Genomic DNA, 26,511 nt, shown 5'->3' on the forward strand with positions numbered 1-26,511 from the left:
GGTATCTTGAGCATTTCTGAAAGATGTCTAACAAAAATTTCCTAAGTTTTATGAAAGTGCTTTCTATTAAGTTTGGTAAATGAGAAATGTTATACTCAGAAATATACTATAAACTATTTTCAGTGTGATGCATATACTGTCAGCAATCTGGGGCCACTACTACTAAAATGAAGATTTGGAGAGAACATCATATAAAGAGTGAAGGCCTTTGACTAAGAGTTTCCTGGGAACCTAGAAGAAAAAGATAAGACGTCCACAAAAAAATTTCCCCCTAGATACTGGGAAATATATACTTGTCAGTTACCAAAGTTATGGCCTAATCTAACATTTAAGTCACATTTTTCAAAAAGCTGCTCAAAATCCCATGCTTGAGTGATATTCGTACGTAATTCAAAGCACTGTACTGTGGTGTTCCTCACTGGTACTTAGAATAGAAATGATGGATGTCTTGATAAACTAAGTACCTTCCTATTTGAAATGTGCAGAGACATAATTTACTAAGTTGGTTCCACTTAACAAGTAGGAACTGAATTTTATTTTTCAAAGAGAATTACAGAGCATGAGAACAATGAGAATGTTCTTAAAAAAGAAACTGATGCCTTTTCATTCTACCTGAGTTAAAAACAATGATGAACATCATCTGAGTTCATGGGACCCATAATAAATGACTATTAAACCAGACTTACAAGATCAATGCTAGGAACACCCCAAGACCAAATACGATTAATTAGTTCTATAGTTTGGTTTTAAATCTTTAAAATCTTAACACATTTTAAATTTATTTTAGCAGGCAAAATAATTTACTTATAAAAGCAATCTCACTTACAGAACTGTAATAAAATTTTTTCAACACTGAAAAATAAATAGCACTTTTTGCAATTCTGATTTTACAGGGAAATTACACTTTCTGGCATACAATGTTCTATCAAAATGGAAGGTTAAATCACTTTGCTTTGCTTTTCACAACAGAAATAAGCACTTATACTTATCAGTCTTGGGAAATCAACTTGGGGACAAGAAAGATTTGCTGTAAAATACAATCATTGGAAAAAGGGGATCTGGTGCCATCTACTGAGTGGCAATGGCAACATGACCTTGGGTATTAAGTTAGGAAACACTGTAATTTCAGCTACATGCAACTCAGCAAAAACACCTCAGCAAGTCCTGAAAGATACGTGCAAAAATGACAATGACTGCTGTGCTAAAAGTGAGGACTGGATGCATTTTTTTCTTTAAGTGACATCTACTTTTTAAAGGAAACCAAGTAGACAGTTAAAAAATGATTACTGAACATGAAGAATACTGAAGAGAGGAAGACGTTGGCAAATTATATAAACGAAAAGTTTCATGATCAGGAGTAGCTTCGGTAGGCTCTCTTCTCATGGAGAGGCTGGTGGAAGGCAGTTACCTCTTTGGGTATTTATGATATCATAATCAAGGTCTTAAAGTTTCTTCCTATTATTTACATAAAAAGCTGGTTTATTTGATAAAATTATCAACCAAGACTTCCAATAAAGTGGTACTTAGGAACTCTAAGGATATTTGACTCCCATACTCACCATCTGAAGGAATAAAAACCCTAGGGGATTTTATTGATTAGCAAAGAAAAGTTACTTTTTGCTTGATTGAATTTACTCAAATAGACCTCCTTAATACCAACAATGTTGAAAGCATTCTGTAAAAGCTGGGCCAGAATCCTAAATCCTGGAAATATTCATGGACTGGCAAATTTATTTATTTACTTTTTTTTTGGTAGTAGCTTTTGAGGATGTTACCTTCCTATAAGGCCAGGATGCCCTGAGTACTAATAGTACACTTAAACATGTTTGTGGTTCTCCTTTCCTTCATAACGTGTCTCACAATCCTTAATATGTTTCTTAGCTGTCCACCAGGAGGGCAGGGGCCTTGTCTGTTCTGTTTGTAACCATATAATCAGCACTGAATTATGACCAGCACATGTATGAATTCAAAAAATGTCAGTTGGCTGAATGAATAAATGAATGAATGAATCTCATATAGTCCAACTGACCTAAGGAAAAGAGGGGAAAAGAGGAAAAACCCATCACAAAAGTGAAGATGACAGTGATGGATAGGAAGAAAAATGAGCATCACATCCATCACTTGGGGGTAAGCTTGATGCCAAAAAAATTTGCCATCATTCAACAACTGGTGATATCTGTTTGGAGATTCAAAATACCTGAAAAATTTTAAATGGAAAGCTATTCAATAATATTAAGGTATTCTCTGGAAGACTCATTTGAAAATAAGTTAATGAAAACACTGTTACTACATCAAGCGGTAACAGGAGCCTCGTGCTGTGAGGCTTCAAGATGCAGTAGACGCTGCTGAATACACCAGGTGAACGTCTAGAGTCCCGTAGAGGGAGCGTAGCACGCTGAGGACTTTTTCTTGAATGGTTTCAACTTGCTCAGAAGGACAGTAATCATCCAGACTTGACCTGGAACCCAGCAAAGAAAGAGAAAGGAAAGACAAGAAAAACATACATAAGTAGAATGAGATCATATTGGGCAGTGAGGAAAAGCCTGTGTGCGTTGAATTCAAGGTAAAGTAAAAATGAAGCTGTACTGACTTCTGCAATAATAATAGTTGAAAGCTACTAAACCTTTACTATATGTCAGGTGTGTTACATGTTTTATGTTCTTTAACCTTCTCAGCAACTCTGTGAAATAGATACCTTTACCATCCCTTTAAAGGAGTCAAACAGAGAAGGATTCACCTGCACGGGTCACATACTGGTATGTGCTGGTGATGGGATTCAACACTATAAAGCACATTTCCAAAGCCCCAGTGGTTAATACTAGGTCCTTGTTTCCATGAGAGGGAGATGTTGCTTGGGAACACTGGTGCTAATTATATTAGTGACTGGGCTTCATGTTTCACGTTCTTTTATTATGTGTACAAACAGTATAGAAATTAAGGGTAGAGGCTTTCCGACTGATAAAAGGGTTCTGCCTCTATAAATAATCTGCTCACCACACAAGTGTACAAGATTATCCAAATGAAATGTGTGGATGTGCTGGTGTTGGGATTAGTCTCCTAGGTAGTATTAAAGAGGAAAGAACAAAGAGGTATGGGGCAGGAATCTGTATTTTGAGTCTTTCTAGAATTACTGACTATAATTTGGGTGGCACCAGCCAGTAACAATGTTGCTGACAATTTTAGCTGGGTTAGTATCTAAAATGATTTAATCAGTGCCTCCTGGTTCTAGACTAGAGTGAGGGAAAGCCATTGGAAATTCCACTAGATTGGAAAATGGCATGGAAATGTTTATAGAAGGAAATGAAATTAGTTATCTAGCCTACTCCTTATTCAAGTATTTTAGACCTAAAGAAATAATCTGTAAGACTTCTGATGAGTTCATTTCATTTTATGGTGATTAGGCTATATCTGAGGCTTGATATAAACATGTAACACATGATAAATGACACAGAGCAATTTTAAATTATTAAATACTGTCTAACACATACATATGGATAAAGACTTTGAAGAAAGCATGATATGTAAAAGCTTAATTTATTAGTCTTAACAAATAAGGACACTTTGATGCTTTCACACAGATTTCTGGCTTCTTGAAAACAGTATTAGAGTAGCTCTTGATGGGAGCAACCCGAGGAGAGGGTTTTGGAAATCTGCAGGTACATTTTTGTCACAATAACAATTAGGAGAGAGGGTCTGCATATTGTGTTTGGAATATGTAGGATACTACTGCAATATGAATATGAATATGAATTTTCCTGTGCCCTGCAGTTTCCAAAGTCCATGGAGCACTTAAATAAGTGAAAAATTTGGTTTTAATTTTTTGAGCCTATTTTTAAGTCTTCTACAAATAGTCTTCTGCATTTTTGAAATGGATTAAATTAAATTTTCCAGGAATGCAGATACTCTGTGAACTGAGGGAAGATTAGACTTTAAGTTCAGAACTTTATCAAGAGCTTGCTGTTACTAGAATAACCATGTTACTATATAGCAGTGCTATTCACGGTATTTGGGCAACACAACTGGTTGGATCTGTCTGCATTTTTTACTGTTACATTTAGTGATTCTTTGTAAAGATTCCAGTTTGGTATGGCATTTTAATATGTACCATTTTATCATCAATTACTCTTTCTCCTTTATGCTATTATTTTTTTAGTGTGTGTATATATTTAATGTGTATTGAAATTATGTGTGTAGATAGGTTACTGCTATAAGCTAAATGTTTGTGCCCTCCAAATTCGGGTGTTGAAATCTAATTCCAATGTGATATTTGGAGGTGGGTCTTTGGAAGGTGATCAGGTCAGAGAGTGGAGTCCTCATGAATGAGAATAATACCTTTATTAAAGAGACTCCAGGGAGCATCTTCACCCCTTCCTTCTATGTGAGGTTACAGAGAGAAGATGGCTGTCTATCAATCAGGAAGCAGGTCCTCACCAGACAGTGATTCTGCTGGTATTCTCATCTTGGACTTCCTCGTCTACAGGACTGTGAGAAATATCCGTTGTTTATAAGCTACTTGGTCTAAGGTATTTTTGCTATTGCAGCCGGAATGGACTAAGACAATTACATCATCTACACATTGTATATGCTATCTAAATATATTTAAATTACATGTGTATGTAAAAGAAAGAAAGTGAAAGTCACTCAGCTGTGTCTGACTCTTTGCAACCCCATGGAATGTATGGTACATGGAATTCTCTAGGTCAGAATACTGGAGTGGCCTTTCCCTTCTCCAGGGGATCTTCCCAATCTAGGGATTGTACCCAGATCTCTGGCATTGTAGGCAGATTCTTTACCAGCTGAGCCACAAGCGAAGCCCAAGAATACTGGAGTGGGTAGCCTATCCCTTCTCCAGCAGATCTTCCTGATCCAGGAATCAAACTGGGGTCTCCGGCATTGCAGGCAGATTCTTTACCAACTGAGCTATCAGGGAAGCCCTGTGTGTATGTAGATTAGATTATTTATGAATTCATTCAGAATGGTAAAGAGAGTCACAAAAAACTTGTCATAAAATAAGTAAATATAACTTGCCTGAACATGTAAAGTATTATTTTAGAAACAGTTCCATGCAGAATGAGTCCAAAGATTAACACAGAAATTTTTATTAAACTGCTGTAACTATTCAGCACATTTACACATTCAAATGTAAAACACGGCAGCAGCTAAATATTTATCTGTAGGACACAGATATTGGAATTTCTTATGTTCAACTGAATAACATCACCAACTTCAAAGACAAGATAACAGGAATTGTATGCTGTTTGCCAGCCACCACCAATAGGGAAGAGAAAATATAACACCTGAATTTTGAGCTGAGTAGGTAAAAAGTTGGTAAGAACTATTGTGTTAGTAATCATTAGATTCATCTATGGAGACTTAAATTTCCTACTGCCATTGTAACAAATCACTACGAACTTAGTGACTTAAAGTAAAACAAATTCATCATCTTATAGTTCTGTTGGAGGTCAGAAGTCCTAAAACAAAGGTGCCGGCAGGGCTGTATTTCTTCTCTAGGCTCTAGGGAAAGAATCTGCTTCCCTGCCTCTACAGCCTCCAGAGGCTTCCTGCACTCTTCAGTTCAAATCCCATCTTCAAAGTCCACAGTCTAGCATCCTCCATTCTCTCATTCTGACCTTCCTGTCTTCCTACTATTCAGACCTTTGTGATTACACTGGGCTCACCCAGATAATCCAGGATAATCTTTTCATTTTCAAGATCCTTAAGTTAATCATATCTGCAAAGTCCCTTTTGCCATGTAAGGCATCATATTCATAAGTGCTGGAGATTAGGACGTGGGCGTATTTGGTGGGCCATTATTCAAGCTACTACACTGGGATTTCTTTGGAAGGAATCATGCTAAAGCTGAAACTCCAGTACTTTGGCCACCTCATGCGAAGAGTTGACTCACTGGAAAAGACTCTGATGCTGGGAGGGACTGGGGGCAGAAGGAGAAGGGGACGACAGAGGATGAGATGGCTGGATGGCATGACGGACTCAATGGACGTGAGTCTGAGTGAACTCTGGGAGTTGGTGATGGACAGGGAGGCCTGGAGTGCTGCGATTCATGGGGTTGCAAAGAGTCAGACACGACTGAGCGACTGAACTGAACTGAACACTTACCTTGCAACTGTCACTAGAGTAGGTTTTGGGAAATTTTTTAGAACAGTATGCAAAGCCTGAATAAGATGTTCAATTTCTTGCTCTGTGCTGATATGGTGAGGGAGTTCTGAATAATCACAGGTTAGACCAGCCTGGTGAACCTGAAAATAAGACAATTAAAAATACATGGTAATGTTGTGGTCTTTAGAAGACTCATTAACCATTAATGGCCTTGATGACTAAATTTTTAATATTTTTGTGGATTAGGATTGCTGTTTCCTTAACAATTTCCATGCCACAGAAGTTATCTATTCTCTGATGTTTTGGAAGAACTGACCTGTACACCTGTTTGGGCCTGATGCCTTTTCTAGGAACAATTTAAAATTTTATTTTATGATTGTAGATTCACTCTGTTTCTGTCTTTACTTGAGTCTATTTTGAAAATTTACATTTTCTATCAAGTTATTCATTTTACTTAGATTTTAAAAGTCTATACATAGTATTCTTACATTTCCTTTCTTTCAAGAAATTATTTTACTTTTTAAATACATGCAACAAGTACTACATTTAAAGCTTCAAGAGGATACCTCACTGAACCTACTGTTTCGAGTTTCTTGTGTATGCTTCATGTATAACCATATATACTGATATACATGTGTTTTAAATGTAAATGACTGGTGTTTCAGTCTTAGCATTAAACTAAATATGCCTGAGAGCAAGAAAGGGCCCACAGGTTGACATTTTTCAGCCCCTGCTTTAAAGTTTTAAAAACTGGAATTCAAATATATTATAGTTTTGCCTAGGGTACATAAGTGCAAAGCATGGAAAAAACCCACTAATTTACTATATTACTGGAGGCTCTGGATACACATCAATGATTTAACTGGCAATGATTGGTCAATACACTAAAAAGAGAGACTCTGCATGTTCTTTTCTACTAAAATGATCAAATTAGTGTTGTAATCCTGCAGCTATGGGTACCTCACAACTGGCTACATAATCTGCTACCAGGCCTATGCCATCCTTTTTCTCAACAATGTACAAAACTCTTGCCCCCTCACCGGAAAATTCAGAAGCAAAGTAATGACTAAACTAGATCTGCATGAAGATACTTTCAATAATATCATATGAGCTCAAAGCACTTTTAAACCCTAAGAGTCTTCTATCATTTTTAAAATTTGCCATTAAAAAAAAAAAGGGTGAGCTTTGAGTTAGCTCTGATTTAACCAAATAGTCTTTTGCTGGTATTTTCTATTCTTACAAAACCAGCATAAATCAATACATAAACTTCAGTTCAAATAAGGTGGTTTGATTATCACTACTAAATAAAACACTGAAGTAAAGCCACAATTCATTAAATAAACACTACAAGTAAAAGAAGCGGAACTGGTGGTCTCAGCGTTGGCACAAAATTTGAGAAAAGGGGACCTGAATTTCAAATGGGAAAATTTACTCTCAGATATTGTAAAATGATATAAAAATAAAGGAATTACCATTAAGGGCATCTTCTGTTAAAATAGCATTCAGATTTGCTGGGCAAACAAAGTTATACAGCTAATATAGTTAAGATGTGATGGCCACAATGCCTTCTTTTGTCTGTTTTTTTTTTAACCAGAAAAGTTTTCATAAAGGAAAGAAAGAAGTGTGAAAGGAGTATAAAAATGAACGAATAAAGAATGAGCAAATTTAGAAATTGTATACTTTCTTTTCTCTGGCAAGGGGATATCTGATCATAGACAAAATTTAAAAGTCCACAGTGTCACTTCTCAGCCTTTTGGCTAAGATCAAGTGTAAAAAGTCAACAGCACTTTTACTTCATACATAAAATTAGCAAAAGCGTGTTTTTCCTGGAAAGCTTTTCCAGTATTCTGGCTTCTAAAAAGTATATATTTTTTCCACAAAAAAATGTCCATTCATACTTTCCAGGAATACAAATAAAAGTGAATCACTTTAACAGAGGGCACATTTTTCTAGCCACAAAAATGCCTTTCTTAAAGGGTCAATTTTATATTTTAATATAAATATTTACCATTTCATAGTCCGGTGCTTCCATCCGTTTTTTCAAACTCTGTACCAGTGGAACTAGTAATTCCATTCTGGAAAAAAGAACCCCTCAATTAAACATTACACCACCTCAACTAAAATGAAAGTAGCAAATATTACCCTTAAAATTTACCATTAAAATATGTTTCATATGATGTTTTGGAAATGAAAGATAAGAGTTGTTCAAATATCATCTTAAAATATTAAGAAATAAATGTTCCCTGCTGTTTTCTTACTTAAAAGATTACAGATTGTATTAAAGATTGAAAATTAGCATTCAAAAAACAGATTTTTCCTCTTTAAGAATGAAAATTCCACTATGACTTTAAAAATTATTTTGATCAGCAGTAAACCTTTAGCATACCGTGATGAAAAGACAGTTTCCCAGAAGTTGAGAAAAAAATTCAGGACGTATTTATTGACATATACAATTATGACTGGTAAAGTTCTATATCATTTGATATAATAACAATGGTGCTTTTAAGCTATTTAATAGATGGAACTCTTTGGAAGCCTTGATTAATTAGTGTTTTGAGTATTTTAATGCCTCCTCTGCCAATACCCACTCATCTGCTGGGAGGGAAAAAGTAAACAAAAACGGAGGTATGGAGGCCTGTCTACCCACTGATCCTTTTACTTCTTCCTTCTTATTAACGACACTTTCTGGGGTTCTGGACCCTAGTCACCCACCTCTTCTACTTCCCTAGGAACAGTGAAGACTTGTTCATGCTGAGGGTATGACCCTTTTGGGGGCATGCTAAATTTGGGGAGACTTTTCTTGCTGTCCTTCTTTTCCTTCGTTTTTCCTTCAGGTCTGTGACAGAACTGCCTGCAGGTGGTGAAGAGCTAAGTGTGCTCAGCAGATGGGTGGGTTTCAGTGGAAGGTGGCTCCATCTGTGGGCTAGATTCAGGATTCTAAAGTTGTCTATTTTGTTTGATTTAAGTTTAAGTGTGGCTTGAGACTTCACAAAATCACAAAATAGTAGGTACAAAAAATATTTTGGGGGAGAATCATGTTCTGAGACTTATTTCTAACTCTCCCTCTTCCAACGTAATTTCAAAGAAGGGGAATCATTTTTAGATCCAGTTCCCTCTACTAAAGAGAAAAAACTAACTTAAAGTGCCTAATTAGTAGTTACTGATATGATTAATATTATGGTGGTTTATTCTTCTATACCACTGCTTTCCTTAATGACAATAAAGTTCTATGATATTTATATTTCAGGGATGTTTCTGAACATTTTAAAGTGAAAATTGCACTGAATATTTGGAATAGGTAATACACATAGCAAAAGATACTCATTTTTAAAAAGCACTTTATCTAGCAAATTTAGCAATATATCTAGGACTAAAATACAGTAGAGTTGAAAAAAAAAATATTTGAGAGTCTTACCCAGGGTTTGAAGCCCATTTCTGTACAGTTTCTTCATCATCGCCATCACACAAATCAGCAAAAGCAGCTTCTAAATCTTCTAATTGATGAATTCGATTATCAACACAATCTACCAAATCTTCCTTTAAGCACATTGAAAAGCTGAGATTATATAGTTACTCTTTCAAAAAATAAGTGAAATCCCATTACAGTGAAAATTTCAATTCAGTTAACACATGATTTTCAAGTACTAACCATGGGTTTCCCCAAGAAACACCTATCAAGATTTGGGGCCATTGTTGGAGAGTACTCTAATATCATGTAAGATATTATTAGCTATGTGCTAGATTGTTGTTGTTTAGTCACCAAGTTGCATCCAGCTCTTTTGCCATGCCTTGGATTGTAGCCAGCCAAGTTCCTCTGTCCATGGGATTTCCCAGGCAAGAATATTGGAGTGGGTTGCCGTTTCCTTCTCCAGGGGATCTTGTGGACCCAGAGACTGAACCTGCGTCTCCTGCATCGGCAGGAAGATTCTTTACCACTAAAGGGAAGCCCTTTGCTGCTGCTAAGTTGCTTCAGTCGTGTCCGACTCTGTGCAACCCCACAGATGGCAGCCCACCAGGCTCCCCCGTCCCTGGGATTCGCCAGGCAAGAACACTGGAGTGGGTTGCCATTTCCTTCTCCAATGCATGAAAGTGAAAAGTGAAAGTGAAGTCACTCAGTCGTGTCCGACTCTTCGCGACCCCATGGACTGCAGCCCACCAGGTTACTCCATCCATGGGATTTTCCAGGCAAGAGTACTGGAGTGGGCTGCCATTGCCTTCTCCAAAGGGAAGCCCTTTAGACAAGCCCAAGAGAAACGAAGGATACCTCTGTCAGGTTGCTTCCAGGCTTTTTAAATTGGTACAGCTCTTGTAAGATTTTGTACTCCTCCTGGAAAACAAAACAAAGAATCCATATAGTAGAAAAAAGACTAATTTTTCAATGATATACTTTAAGTAAAAAATGACATTGATACAAGAATATCTTAGATAAACATTTAAAGGTAAGTCTGGGAAATCAGGAAATAATGTAATTCATTATTTCATTGTAAATATTATCCCTTCTTTAGGGCAACTATTCATCTGGGCATGATAACAATGTATAAATATTAATTACGGAAGAAGACTTAATGGCTAATAGGTAATGAATGAAAATGTTTCTAATACTGTTCTACTCTATAAATGGATACATCCTAGCATTTAAACAGATTTTAGCTATGTATAGGAAAATACAATCACTTCTCAGCCTTTTAGCTAAGATCAAGTATACAGGAAATATATGTATCTTTGTAACAACAAAACAAAATTGTCCAGGTTCACTTTGTGGTCCATTCCCTAGCCACAGGAGAGAATGCTAGAGTACAAACAGATACAACGGGAGGATTCTGCAGGAGAATGCCTGTCCTCATTTAGCACATCCAGGCAGCCCCACTTAGGAGCACTGTCAGGAAGGGTCTATAGGCAAGATCTAAAATTCCGTAAGCACAGTGCTGTGCACTATCCTCATATAACAATTCTGTGATTGGGTGTGATTATTATTTTGATTTTATACTTGAAGAAACCATGGATCTGAAAGGTTAAGTAACTTCCAAGATCAGGCAGCTAATAAGCAGTACAAGTAACAAACAAAACTCAGATCTGACTACCAAACATGTTCTTTAAAAAAAACAGCTGTTTCATTATAAAGTATAATGCATGCTCTTCAAAAGGATCAACAGCACCAAAGGGTATAAAGGACACAAAATTCCCACTTTCCCAGGTTTCCTTATAGCCCTGGAAAAGAAGTAACTGCCATTAAGTCACTTATGTAACCTTTTAGAAATTCCCATTACAAATATTTGGTGAGTTACACTTGTAGGATAAATTCATAAAGTCAGGTTTTTTAGCTTCCAGGTATGCCCATTCTCATGTTTTCTAAACATCTCTAAAGTCATTTTATAATTCTGAACGCTGGAAGTTATACAGGGATATTTTTCAGTATAAAGGAAAAGATTTTGGAGCTTTGCAACAATTTGAAAAAAAATCTGCAGACCAACTGTACAGCCTAGAAATATTGAAAAAATTAAGAAAAAGTTAGGTATGTATGAATGAATAAAATGTATGCAGATACTAATCTATCCTTACATAGGCATAAGATGAATGGTATTTAATATAAAATTAATAATATGTTATTTTCCTATTGCTTTATAACTTGGCTTTCAAAGAGTTACATTTGAAAGAATACATGCCTCTCTAACTGGAGAAACTGTATAACAACTTATCACAGGTAAGTGGTATTGAAAAATATGTAACAACATTTCTAATACTGTATTATGAATATGACTATAATATACTATAAAATTTTTATAATGATTCATTCATTAGTATACAGGCTAGGCTACCACGAAGTAATTCTATTGATTATATTAGGCTACCTAAAACAATCACATTGCTGCTTCCTTGTCATCAATGTATGAATCACTATAACTGTGAATAAATGGCTTCATTACATCTCTTCATCTTTGACATCTGGTGTTAGTAATATATGTAGCAGTGTTTTATATCATATAAGACATATTGATATAGGTTCATCTTTAAACACAACATAGATGTATAGTATTGATAAACACAGTACAGTACTGTAAATGTATTTTCCTTATGATTTTCTCAACCTTTTCTCTACCTTATTATAAGAATACAGTATATGATACATATAATACACAAAATACATGTTAATTTACTGTTTACATTATCAATAAGGCTCTGATCATCAGCAAGCTATCAGTTATATTTGGGGGAAGTCAAAAGTTATATCTGGATTTTGATTGCACATTTTTAAAATGCCACGTTTACCTGAGTGAACATTTCTTTGAAGGGATTCTTGACTGAAAAAAAATCTAAGTCAATATCTAAAACAAATGCATCCCTTTTCTCTAAAATTTCCAGAATCTCTCCGGTGCTAACTGCAGTCTGGCATTCCTGGCTTTCAGAAGAACATGAACATGATGGTCGTAGACAAGTGTGGTCCCTTCTCTGGGTCACTGCGTCCTTTCCCAGTCCTTCTGAACAAGAGTCATCATTAGCAGAGGCAGTGTTCTCTGAGTCCTCCAGCGCTAGCTTTGGCTTCTTAGCAGAAGACATTGCATCATTTTCTCCTTGACTGTGACAGAGTTTATAAGGTTTTACCATAATTACATCCAATTGTAAAGGTTTTGGGTTCTCCAGCAGATCTTCAGTTACATAAAGACCATCACTTAGGAAGTAATGATCTGTACTTGTAACCCTGGATTAGAGGAAAAAAATTACTTGCAAGACAAGTGGACAAATTAGCCAGCGACATATAGAATTTCAGAAATACAAAAAAGGACATATTTGACAAAAACTGAGAGCTGTCTCTAATATTTGTAATTTCTGGAAACAGGGTTCTCAAATTTCTAGCTAGGCACATAACTGCCCAAACCATATTTTGTAGCCTATTGTGCAGCTAGGTGACTCAGATGGTAAAGAATCTGCCTGCAATGTGGGAGACCTGGGTTTGATCCCTGGGTCAGGGTTTGATCCCCTGGGTTAGGAAATGGCAACCCACTCCAGTATTCTTGGTTGGAAAATTTCACGGACAGTATAGTCCATGGGGTCGCAAAGAGTTGGGCACAAATGAAGCGACTGAGCACGCACTCACGCATTGTTCAGCTAGGTGTGGGCAGTTGACTCAGTTCTGCTTAAAAGTTGTGAGTGGAAGAGAAGTGCAGAGAGCCTTGCTTTCCGCTCCCCACTGACTTGCATATGAACATGGTAGCAGCAAACCCCACCTGGGCTCTGGGTTCAGAGGCCACACTCTAGAGAAGGTGGAGCGAAAAGACAGAAATTATTTGGGGTTTAACTGAAGGGCTGCCATAGTGGCCCTGGACTGCACATGGTAAACTCTAACTGGAGAAAAGAAATGAAAGATCCTGTTTAGCCAGTGCTTTAGATCTCTGTTATACCAGCTGGAACTGCATCCAAAAAAATCACTTGAGAGAAAAATTATACCTGGAAATAATATCTCTTCGTAGAAACTCCCTCTAACATATTTCAAAGCTTTATTAAATTTCATATAACTGTAATATTTTAATATGTAAAGCAACTTAAAAAAATCTTGTGCAGCATTTCACAAGTTACAGATTTTTGATTTTAGACATAACAGCATGTTCTTAGCTTTTCAACTGTACTATGCCTTGGTAAGTACTTTGAACAGTGACACCAAATGGTTCTTCCAGGGGTAGGACCTATCCAATTTAGAATGATGGTATTAATATTTATTTCTCATCCACCTCTCTTCATCATATATTGCCTTATATTTAAAAAGATATAACTTTCTAAAAAAAATTAATGACATAATAAAACCAATATCCAAGCTTATTAATAACTGTACCACCCTAAGATTCCCAGGTGGCGCTAGTAGTAAAAGAACATGCCTGCCAAAGCAGGAGCCATATGACACATGGGTTCGATCCCTGAGTTGGAAGGATCCCCTAGAGGAGGGCATGGCAACCCACTCCAGTATTCTTATCTGGAGAATCCCCTGGACAGAGGAGCCTGGTGGGCTACAGCCCCTAGGGCTGCGAAGAGTTGGACACAACCAAGGTGATTTAGCACACATGCACCACCCTAAACAGACCAATGCTGTATCCACCAACCTAAATGGGCATTTTTCTTTAAGGAATATCTTACTTTGCTCATATCTGTATACACACACATATGTATCTCAGGCTGCATACCTGTATGTGTGTCTCTTCCATAAATTTTTACTTTCAGGATTAACTAAAATCATGATAATCAACATCATCCTAATATTGTTACACAATGAGTTTCAAATGTCTGTTTCAGATTGCTGAGATTTGACTTTGCAGAAACCTGTTACAGGTTAAATAAGGCCTACTCACTGAAGTACTCAATAAAAACCCTAACACTATTTCATATAAGCCAGTATTATGTATAACTTTTATTGTCAATATCATTAAGAAGAAATCAGATAAATAAATCAAATGACAAGTATCATTTTCATTGAGAAAGACTGCATTTCATTTTCAATGTATTACCATTTCGTCCTACTATCCTCCAAGTTCTAGAAGTTATGATTCCACTGCTTAAAACATTCACTCCATAACAAGAGAATTTAGAAAGCCAAGAACATTCTGGTATTTCTAAAGATATTACAGTATCACAAGAAACACAAAACATTGGTTAAACAGCTTACACAACAGAAATAGTTGTGCATATAACTCAAGTCAAAGAATGCTGTTATTTAATTTAAATAATTATCAAAAGCTAATCATATTGATAAAATTAAAACGCTGAATCGACTTTTAAGCCATTGAATTTAAGATATCAAAGTGAGATAATTTTGCTTTTTCAATGCTAATTGTTAAATTCAGCCAACAACACTTACATTGGAAGGAAATAATAAAATGTATTATTAAATACATTTGTATAAGGTACACCAATGATTTAATGGAGTTAGTTATCAACAGAGCCAGGGTTCCAGAGGATGAAGATCACTTTATTCAAAAATCAACTTGACCAGCAACAAAATACAAGCAGTATGAAAAAGATCAAGAGACTGGAAAACTTGTTCCTGGTGCCTCGAGAACTCTTTTTGGAAAAGTTGAAGGCTAATCTGACCCCAGTTGTGTGAGAGATACTTGTAAGTTATTACAGGGATTCCAAAATGAGATAGAAGTATCCATTCCCTCTCATACACATAAATATGAGGAAATTACCTGATTGTTGTGGTAGAAGTGTCTTTGCCTACTAAAAAGTGATGCCTGCCCTCTCTGATTTGCTGAGCCCATGTAGGATGAAGCCATACTACGTGAGAAAAATGGCCAGCATAAACTGCAGGCATAATCCAATTCTCAATACTTAATTCTCTGGAAAAGAAACAGAGAGGAAGCATAAAAACTATTAGTAAGTGGGTTTTTCCAAATGTGATTTCATTCATAAGAATATTTTAAGATAGCAGGTTTCAAAGTGTGGACTAAGGGCCCTTGCAGGGTTTCCTGGACCTTTCCAGTGTGACCACTAGACCAAACTGTTTTCCTAATAACACCAGGGCATTATTTCCCTTTTTCACTGTACTGACATATATGCTGACAGTACAAAACAATGGTGGTTGACGTTCTAAGATTAATCAAGGCAAAGGCACCAAACTCTACTAGCTGTCACTGTACTCATTAAAACCAAGCACCAGTGCTCCTCATTCCCATCCAGTTTTGCATGAGAATGTCTTTCATGATTTTATTAAATCTTGATCCTGAGCATACATTTTAAAATAATCTGTGTGGCAAAACAGGAAGAACACTGAAAGCACTTCTGCAATATGCTTTGAAGTGCCATGGTTGTCTCAAGGGAAAGCACTTGTAAGTGAATTGCAAGCTGAACATGATTTTTCTTGCAAGGAAGACTGATTGATAAACCACTTGATCAGGCTTGAATGTAAATTGCTGGATTCTACACTTCAACTCGGAGAAGGCAATGGCACCCCACTCCAGTACTCTTGCCTGGAAAATCCCATGGACGGAAGAGCCTGGTGGGCTGTCGTCCATGGGGTCACGAAGAGTCAGACATGACTGAGCGACTTCACTTTCACATTTCACTTTCTGGCCTTGGAGAAGGAAATGGCAACCCACTCCAGTGTTCTTGCCTGGAAGATCCCAGGGGCGGCGGAGCCTGGTGGGCTGCCGTCTATGAGGTCGCAGAGTCAGACACGACTGAAGCGACTTAGCAGCAGCAGCAGCACACTTCAACTAAGCTTTAAGGAATGAACATTTGTGAAGTTTTGGTACAGTATTAAAGAATATTCACAATTAGCTTGGCATCCCTGGTGGCTCAGATGGTAAAGAATCTGCCTGCAATTTGGGAGACCTGGGTTCGATCCCTGGGTTGGGAAGATCCCCTGGAGGAGGGCATGGCAGCCCACTCCAGTATTCTTGCCTGGAGAATCCCCGTGGACAGAGAGCTCGGCAGGCTACAGTCTATGGGGTTGCAAAGAGTCGGACATGTCTGAGCAACTAAACACGCACAAGAGCTGGAAAGGCTATCAAAATACTTGTGAATTTTCTTCATACACTTCCACCAAAACAATATATGGTAACAGACTGAATGCAGAATCTTGCGTATTTAGCTGTTTTCTATAAAGGCAAGTATTAAAAAGATCTGCAAACTACGGCTGATTAATGTTGAAGAGTGACAGAAAAAAAAAAATTCTGTAAAGCAATTATCCTTCAATTAAAAAATAAATAAATTTTAAAAATTATAAAAAAAAATTTGCAAAAATTTAGTTACCCTGATCTTTTTTGCTTTAGAAAATATGTTTGTCTTTCATAAAAATATTTATGCTAACATATAAAGGTCTATTATTTTAAAATGAATTAACATTAAAAAATTTATTTATTTATTTATTATTTATTTAGTTGCAGCATATAGGATCTAGTTCCCTGACTAAGGATCAAACTTGGCCTCCTGCACTGGGAGTTCAGAGTCTTAGCCACTTGATCACCAGGGAAGTCCCATGGAATGAATATTTTAGATGTCTCAGTTTTAATTTCAAATATGGTAAATATCACTAAATACAACCCACATTAAAAAAACTCAAGAATTTTTAAGGGTATACAGAAATCCTGACATTAAAGGTTTTAAAACTATTATTCTATGACTAACTGTATAGTCATCATAACTGCTTCATAATTTTTTTCAATTTATAAAATATAAAACCTCTAAATATAAAAGAGAGTAAGGACAATGGTTGGAGAAGGCATGGGCCATTGCTCTTTCACACTACTAAGACATCTGACGGAGAAGGCAAAGGCACCCCACTCCAGTACTCTTGCCTGGAAAATCCCAAGGACAGAGGAGCCTGGTGGGCTGCAGTCCATGGGGTTGCGAAGAGTAGGACACGACTGAGTGACCTCACTTTCACTTTTCACTTTCATGCATTGGAGAAGGAAATGGCAACCCACTCCAGTGTTCTTGCCTGGAGAATCCCAGGGATGGCAGAGCCTGGTGGGCTACCATCTATGGGGTCGCACAGAGTTGGTCATGACTGAAGTGACTTAGCAGCAGCAGCAGCAAGGACAATGGTAGGGCTACCACATTTCTTTAGAGATTAATGTTCTGAGCCAGTTTTAGAGTCAACTAAAAGAAATGTGGTAGCTTAAAATTAATTCACACAAGCATCTATATTTTAGTTTTATATTATAACAAGAGAATAACTGCTATGTCATTTTTTATTTTGTAGGAGTAAGCTACACTGTAATAAACATATCAGTAAAAAGACAATGACAGGATTTCAGGGAACTTTATCATTGAAGAGTGCTTAGTAAGTTACCATTCAGTGACTATGGTTTTATATAACTGAAAGTCAATAGGATTTGTGACCTGAAAATAAAATAAATTGGGAGGTTGGAGGGATTCAATACTGGAAGAAAGGATACACAAATTAAAGATGGGCTGCATATACGATTATTGAGCTATGAGTTCAAGACACATTTTCCTAGGCCTCCATATCAGGCTTTTAAAGGGGAGAAGAGAGAATTGGCCCAGATAATTTCTAAAGTCTTCTACTTCTAAAATTCTATATTCTAAAGCAAAGACTGGCAAACAGTGGTTGGGGCACCTGTTTTTCCAAATAAAGTTTTATTGGAACACAGCCACTGACACTTGTTTACATAGTGTTTACAGTTGTGTTCATACTACAAGGGCAAAAATACGTAGCTGCAGCAGAGCAAGCCTAAAATATTTACTATCTGGGGAGCAAGGAGAGGGTGAAATGTATAGAGACAGTAGCATGGAAACTTAGATTACCATATGTAAAATGGAAAGCGAATAGGAATTTGCTGTATGACTCACAGAACTCAAACAGTAGCTCTGTGATAATGGGGATGGGGAGGGAGATGGGACAGAGGTTTAAGAGGGAGGCGACATATGCATACCTATGTCTGATTCATGCTGATGTTTGGCAGAAGCCAACAAAATTCTGTAAAGCAATTATCCTTCGATTAAAAAATAAATTAAAAAATATTTACTATCTGGATTGTTGAGAAAGTTTGTCCATACTTGCTCTAAATAAAATAAAAAAGGCAAACATAACAAAAGCAAAACTCACAAGCTGAGCAAAAACCTATTTCTATTAACTGCTTATCATCTATTGCAAAGTGTATTTCAGACACATAAAAAGGTCATTAACAAAATCACATATTACCCGAAAAGTGTTTCCTTATCAAATACAGTGTCAGCTGGCATATCCACAGGAATAAGGAGGTCTGGATGTGAATCGAAATGCACAAAACTTATATTACTTGCAGGAAGGTGCCTTGAGCCAATCGCCCGATATATAAAGGGCAGAACCTGTAAAAGATACATGTACACATTCAGAATTAGCACTGAAATCATGAGTATATACTCAACTGCAGGCTGAAAAACAATGCTAAACATAACTACAAAAAATTTGAAGCACATCAAGTTGTGAATAAAAAAAGCAAGAGAGCTCCAGAAAAATAACTTCTGCTTTATTGACTACGCCAAAGCCTTTGACTGTGTGGATCACAACAAACTGTGGAAAATTCTTCAAGAGACGGGAATACCAGACCACCTTACCTGCCTCCTGAGAAATCTGTAGGCAGGTCAAGAAGCTAATCCCAAAGAAAGGCAATGCCAAAGAATGCTCAAGCTACCGCACGATTGCACTCATCTCACATGCTAGTAAAGTAATGCTCAAAATTCTCCAAGCCAGGCTTCAGCAATATGTGAACCGTGAACTTCCAAATGTTCAAGCTGGTTTTAGAAAAGGCAGAGGAACCAGAGATCAAATTGCCAACATCCACTGGATCATCGAAAAAGCAAGAGAGTTCTAGAAAAACATCTATTTCTGCTTTATTGACTATGCCAAACCCTTTGACTGTGTGGATCACCATAAACTGTGGAAAATTCTGAAAGAGATGGGAATACCAGACCACCTGACCTGCCTCTTAAGAAACCTATTTGCAGGTCAGGAAGCAACAGTTAGAACCGGACATGGAACAACAGACTGGTTCCAAATAGGAAAAGGAGTACGTCAAGGCTGCATATTGTCACCCTGCTTATTTAACTTATATGCACAGTACATCATGAGAAACGCTGGGCTGGAAGAAGCACAAGCTGGAATCAAGATTGCCAGGAGAAATATCAATAACCTCAGATATGCAGATGACACCACTCTTATGGCAGAAAGCAGAGAGGAACTAAAGAGCCTCCTGATGAAAGTGAAAGAGGAGAGTGAAAAAGTTGGCTTCAAGCTCAACATTCAGAAAACGAAGATCATGGCGTCTGGTCCCATCACTTCATGGGAAATAGATGGGGAAACAGTGTCAGACTTTATTTTTTGGGGACTCCAAAATCACTGCAGATAGTGACTGCAGCCATGAAATTAAGACTCATACTCCTTGGAAGGAAAGTTATGACCAACCTAGATAGCATTTTTTTTTTTTTTTCTCTTGCTCTGCATTATTTATTTAAGTTAGAGTATACACCGAGTCCAGCCAGGATATAACAGGCACGCAGCTCCGCCTGTCTTACACCACATTAAGAAAATAGCTTTTCATATTGCATTCCAACCGAAGTAACACCATTCTGGAAGGAGACAGTCCCCTTAAGCAAAGCTGTCTACATAAGAGAGGGGTTTAGAGGGAGTGTTCCGAAAAGATCCTTTGTTCTTTGTTAAGTGACCCCTTGATGCAAGGAGTGATTCCGGAGGGAACTCGCAGCCAGAGGACAGGGATTCAACACACTCAGACTTCAGGGAGACAGAGTTCTTGCCATCTCGTGTGATGCCAAACTGACTGTCCTGAGCAAATCCCAGCCATGGCTGCCACAGAGAATCCCCGGCGCAGAACGGAGCCGACCCTCTGTCTCTGGTTTCCCTCTTCCTCGTGGCAAGGGGTGCCCTTGGGTTCTGGCACCAGGTCATGACCACAGCTGGACTCACCCCTCACGCCCACTAGACCGCATGGCACACCTCTTATAAGGGCCCCCAGGGAAGGAACAGCTGCACATGAGAAGCCACAGTGATGCAGGGTGGCCGCAGAAGCTCTGTGGCCGAGGGCTGCCCCAGCGCCCGGCCCTCACCCGATCGGCCCCGACATCCTGCCCCTCGTCCGAGGCTGGAGGACCACAGAGGAGAGCGCGGACACCCGTGCGGGAGCTGGTCCACACAGTAGGACATCAAGTCACAGTCTCCCTGGATCCCTCCCCCATAATAAAATAATCTTAATAAAAACATAATTTAAAGGAAGTGTCAAAAGCTGAGTGTAAAATCAAAGCTGTAAACTCCTGAAGTCCAAAGGCTCTCTTCAAGAATTATCCACTGCCATCAGTTGTGATTTATTGACGGAAACTTCAGTTCAGTGATTTCAGAGTCAGGGGAGCTGCTCCCACTTCTGTCACTGTAGGTGTCCCTGGGCGAGAGCCTGCAGCCTTTCTGGAGGTAATGCGGGAGCCTCCCCACGGAGGCTAGGAGGAGACCAAAGTACGGTGGGGAAGGCTTGATAGGTCTGGACAGAAACTCAGGGTGATACTGCACTCCAACGAAAAAGGGATGATCTTCCAACTCCACAATTTCCATTCTCTCTCCTTCAACATCTTGGCCAACGAACTTCAAGCCTTGCTCCTCCAAACACTTTTTCAAGACTGGATTCACCTCAAACCTGTGGCGGTGCCTCTCTTCCAGGTAATCTGGATCTCCGTAGAGTTTCCTCATGACAGAGTTCTTGGTCTGGAACAGAGTTCTCCTCTTGCCCAGCCGCATGGTTCCACCCATCTGGCCAGGGTTGTGTTCCGGCATGTCTATGACCACGGGATGATTGGTGTTGGGGTCAAACTCTGTAGAATTGGCATCTTGCCATCCCAGCACATTTCTTGAAAATTCAACCACTGCCAACTGCATTCCTAAGCACACACCCAAAAAAGGCTTCTTCTGTTTCCGAGCCCAGGAGATGGCTTGGATTTTTCCTTCAGTCCCTCGGACACCAAATCCTCCTGGAACCAGCACGCCATGAGCGCTGCAGAGCTTCTGCCAGGCCTCGTGGTAGCGCACCGGCTCCTCTTGCAAGGTGCTGTGCTCCAGGTCCGTGGAATCTACGTACTTGATTTCCAGTTTGTGGTTGATGGCCAGTGCAGAATGCTCCAGAGCTTTAATGACAGAAGCATATGAGTCTGAGAACTTGGTGTATTTTCCCACGAGGGCAATAGAGCAGGTCTCCAGCAATCGATCGTATCTGTCGGCCATCTCTTTCCATTTCATCAGCATTTTTCGTGGCTGCCTCTCAATAGGAAGGTCCAGTCTCCGGAGGAAATAATCTACAACCCCCTGCTCCTCTAACAGTAAGGGGACGCGGTAGATGGACGAAACATCGTGGACACAGATCACTTGTTCAGGTTCCACATGGCAGAACATCGATATTTTCTCTTTCACTGACGTGTCAAGAGGATTTGAGCACCTGCACACAACCAGATCTGGGGAAAGCCCAAGCCCTCTGAGTTCCCGAACACTGTTCTGGGTGGGTTTAGTCTTCTGTTCCCCTGTTGAACTGGGCTGCGGCACGAGGCTGACGTGAATGTTACAGAAGTTCTCTCTTTTGACCTTAAACTGGAATTGACGGAAGGCCTCAATAAAGGGCATGCTTTCTATATCTCCTACTGTCCCACCGAGCTCGATAACACACACTTGAGGTTCCAGACCATCTTCGTCCACAGGTATTAAGGCCTGTCTCATTACCCACTCCTGGATTGCATCTGTGATATGCGGGACCACTTGGACGGTTTTCCCCAAATAATCTCCTTTGCGTTCCTTGTTAATGACGTACTGATAGATCTTGCCAGTGGTCAGATTATTGTCCTTGGTGAGGCGGATATCAAGGAAACGTTCATAGTTACCCAGGTCAAGGTCTACCTCCCCACCATCATCCAGCACAAAAACCTCACCATGCTCATAAGGAGAGAATGTGCCTGCATCAATGTTAATATACGGGTCAATTTTAATGGAGGTCACATGTAAACCGCATGACTTAAGTATAGTGCCCACGCTGCTGGCGATGATTCCTTTTCCAATTCCTGATATGACACCGCCAGTAACTAGAATGTACTTCATTTTACTTGTCGACCAGCAATCTCTTCCAGGTATGTCATAAGGAGAGACTGTACATACTGGAGGAAAAGGACATCAGATAATAAACCAGTCTGAAGCACATACTGCGCAGAAGACTCAGAGAGGGAAGAGAAGATTAAATCTTAAGAGCAGGGGTGGCAAGGAACAGAAGAATCAGACTTGGTGAGAGAAAAAGGGGTGGATAGATGCAAGAACTGTAGAGGTGAGAGGTGAGCAGACAAATAGCAACAGGCTCGCCAGGGAGAATTTACCACTGGCTCCAGCTTCAGAGGCTCAGAAATATCACTGGGTCAGTAAACCCAAATGTGATCAAAACAAGAAACACAATCACAAGTAGAAGAGAATGTTTTGGCATGGTCCAGGACATTTTCCTCCTCTGGGAACACTTCCATGTGAAGCCAAATTATAATAAAAATAAGCTAAGAAAGGAACAAGGAAACGGGAGTTCTGCTTGAAACATTCCCCTGCCCCGCTGTGTTCCTCCCCAAGGCAGGAATGAACATACTTGGCAAAGAGATGAGAATGCTCAGAATGTCCTCCCTACTTGGACAGCAAAAAAGACACCCAACCATGTCCTGCTCTTTCTATTCTGTTGCAGCATTCCCAAAAGCATACTCCTTGGTTTTGTCAAAATGCACACGGGACTCCAAAAAAGGGCTTTATGGACAGATAAATCAGAGAAATGCTGGTTAAGCAGTCAACTGGTTTCTTTAATGCAAGACCCATGGGAGCCTTTAATAAGTCAATGTGCACTGTGATTTCCCAAAGGGATTTTCTGCAGTTTCTCCAAACTTGTTTGACCCAAGTCCCTAGTATTTGAGAGACACCCTGCTCTCACTTCACACCTGAACAGTGCCTTACAGACATGTGAGCATCTAGACCTGGCTGTATTTTAGAGCTGTCCTAGCCAGGCTATGGTCTAGTCTCACTGATTAAATTTTCAATGTTCCCAGAAATTCCTCAACCATTCTGAGTGGGTACAGAGTGGATTACTTCTATAGAAGACTCATCTCATCCATCTGCATTTAACTGGCCTTGATTTTACTCACAGAGGATAACACCTCTCTTTAAGGGAGATTCGTGTAGCCCCCCACAGTGCCTGGCAATAAATATCCCAAAGTACTCAGCCACCAGGCAGGAGATGCTGATGGGAGATACTGACAGGAGAGTCACTCCATGGATGGCCTACCCAATAGCTAAATGCTACTGTGCTAGACACTCTAGGGACCACAAAAATCACTCAGATTTGGGCCCACAGCTCAAGTTGCAGTCCAGTTAGAGAGACAGAACCATTTACAATTAAATGAGTAATCTAGTGATGGCGGGTAGCAGAGGGATGATACGTGACAGGTATAAACGGGGAAGACAGAGCAGAAAGCTTTCAGCGGCAAGACGAGGGTTAAGTACCATGGACTTCACAAAAAGGTGGATGTAGCGAAGAGAGGATCCAGACACCTCCTGCTACATGGACCTGACAATGGCTTTGAAGGGCAAGGGAACAGAGTGGACAGGAAGGTGACAGCTATCTACAGAACAGAAACGCAGGGCCAAGAAAAAAGACTGAGAGTGAGGGGGGTCTGGGGATGGTGGGAAATAAATTGCAAATTTAGGCAAGGGCCTAAACCATGTGGCAACTGTGAGTGCTCAATCTGAGCTTCAGTCGGAAGGTGAGACACGGGAAGGTTTTCAAGCACAGAAGTAACATAAATCGAGATGCATCAGAGAAATTCAACAAAGATGAAACAGCAACAAAGATGTTGTTGGTAAATGTTGAGATCCAGCTGCAGCTCCACCGGTCATGTACTGGGACCTGTCAAGTCACGGAAGCCGCCTGAAGCCCGAATCCTTACATCTGTTAAACCGGGCTGAGAATCTCCGCATCGCCCGTGTCACAGGACTGAGGCCGGCTTTAAATCCTGGCGTCGGCTAAGAAGCTAAAAGAGCGACGCTCACACTGAGCCCCGGGAGCCAGTGCCCTAGATAGCATTTTAAAAAGTAGAGACATTACTTTGCCAACAAAGGTCCGTCTAGTCAAGGCTATGGTTTTTCCAGTGGTCATGCATGGATGTGAGAGTTGGACTGTGAAGAAAGCTGAGCGCTGAAGAATTGATGCTTTTGAACTGTGGTGTTGGAGAAGACTCTTGAGAGTCCCTTGGACTGCAAGGAGATCCAACCAGTTCATCCTAAAGGAGATCAGTCCTGGGTGTTCACTGGAAGGACTGATGCTGAAACTGAAACTCCAATACTTTGGCCATCTCATGGGAAGAGCTGACTCATTGGAAAAGACCCTGATGCTGGGAGGGATTGGGGGCAGGAGGAGAAGGGGACAACAGAGGATGAAATGGCTGGATGGCATCTCCGACTGGATGGACATGAGTTTGGGTAAGCTCCGGGAGTTGGTGATAGACAGGGAAGACTGGTGTGCTTCAGTCCATGGGGTTGCAAAGAGTCGAACTGGACTGAGTGACTGAACTGATCTGAAGTTGTGAAGAAGTAGGAAAATATGAAATTTGTTATTGCAGATGATTTAGACAATCAGCTCAAGCTTTAATTTTTTCCTCAAAACTTCCAATGGGCATCTCTTGTTGGCATGTTGCCCCCATCATAAACTCAAGAACAATGTGAGGAAAACAGACAAGCTCCGGTACTCAAGGAAAGAAAAGCAAAAACAACTGCTTGTTAAAACACACTCTGGTGTAAAAGATGTGTTCAAGCTACCCTGGGTCTCTGCGTCTTTCTCACACCTTTTGGATGCTGGTTGCTGGGCTAGGTCCTCTCTAAGGCTTTTTGTTCCGTTACAGTCTCTGGAGTTCTAAGTTAAGATTGAATCTGAAAGCACCACCTACCCCATGCACATTATCTCTAGGTCCTGAGAAACCAAATTTCCTTCCTATTATCTTTATTCATCCGCACATCTGGAATCGGCCTCTTCCTCTTTAACATCCACAGAATTCCTAAGGATTATTAAAGCTATCAAAAACAGAAAGTCTTCGATCACGGGACTCTCGCAGGCTTCCAGAAATCTAGATGTGGGCACCATTTTAGCTATTATAAAGTAGCACTACTACAAAAACAGAAAAATATCTATAGCGCCGTGTTAAAAGATTCATACACACACTACTCACACAATAATACTAACGGCTCTGAGAGCTACTCTGTACCCATTTCACAGATGACAGTGCATATTCTCAACAGAAGCCTCCCACCGACACCACAGAATTGTGAAGGGGAGGCCGGGAGACAGCAGGAAGCCTTTGTTATGAGCAGGTTAAGGACTCGAGTTACTGCAGTTACGACTGTCCACGTTCGAATCCCGAAGCCACTAATTGTTGGCCGTGGGATTTTGGGCAAACCGCGAGGGTTCAGTGAGTTGCCGGACTCGTAGTAAGCGCTGACGTTAAAGCTCGCTGTCCTGCTGTTTTCCCCACAGCACCGCAACTCGCTCGGATTCTGGTTCTCTCTCTGGCCTCCAGGCTCCGCCGCCGCCTCAGTCCTGGCGCGACCCTGCCCAGCACCCGTCAGCTGCCCACTCACCTCCTGATGATCCTCCACCACCCACACCGGGAGCTCAGGATAGCGCCGGAGCCGGGCGCGCTGTCCCCCCGATTCACTCATGTTTTCGCGCGCGTCAGAGTCCCAAAAACCCGGAGCCAGGTTCCCTCAAGAGCCTGAGCTGCGGCCCGCCTCCTCTCCCGGGAGTAAACGCGCGCTCACCCGGTTGTGGTTTCGGATTGGAGGAGGTAAGGGGCAGGAGGCGGGCGCCAGAGACTCGAGGAGACCGATTGGCTTAGATGTCCATCGTT

The 26,511-nt window shown here is 39.9% G+C and overlaps 1 protein-coding gene and 1 pseudogene across 3 annotated transcripts; both read right to left on the reverse strand.

The window, feature by feature from the left end:
- Positions 1-512: 512 nt before the first annotated feature.
- On the reverse strand, positions 513-26,424 carry C16H5orf22 (chromosome 16 C5orf22 homolog). 3 transcript variants are annotated; one of them, XM_069555963.1, is made up of 9 exons: positions 26,243-26,424; positions 18,770-18,915; positions 15,291-15,440; positions 12,385-12,814; positions 10,382-10,444; positions 9,533-9,654; positions 8,126-8,192; positions 6,118-6,257; positions 513-2,458 (listed from the first exon to the last, which is right to left on the reverse strand). In XM_069555963.1, the coding sequence occupies exons 1-9, from the start codon at positions 26,321-26,323 to the stop codon at positions 2,326-2,328; spliced, it is 1,332 nt and encodes a 443-aa protein (XP_069412064.1). In that variant the 5' UTR covers positions 26,324-26,424; the 3' UTR covers positions 513-2,325. The 3 variants fall into 3 exon arrangements, with proteins under 3 accessions (XP_069412064.1, XP_069412066.1, XP_069412065.1); XM_069555965.1 differs by having other exon boundaries at positions 15,291-16,321; positions 26,243-26,402; XM_069555964.1 differs by lacking the exon at positions 513-2,458 and adding an exon at positions 4,317-4,482.
- On the reverse strand, positions 20,028-25,726 carry LOC138421648 (CTP synthase 1 pseudogene; annotated as a pseudogene).
- Positions 26,425-26,511: the final 87 nt, after the last annotated feature.

Source organism: Ovis canadensis, chromosome 16 (genome assembly GCF_042477335.2).
Source record: "Ovis canadensis isolate MfBH-ARS-UI-01 breed Bighorn chromosome 16, ARS-UI_OviCan_v2, whole genome shotgun sequence".
NCBI lineage: Eukaryota > Metazoa > Chordata > Mammalia > Artiodactyla > Bovidae > Ovis > Ovis canadensis.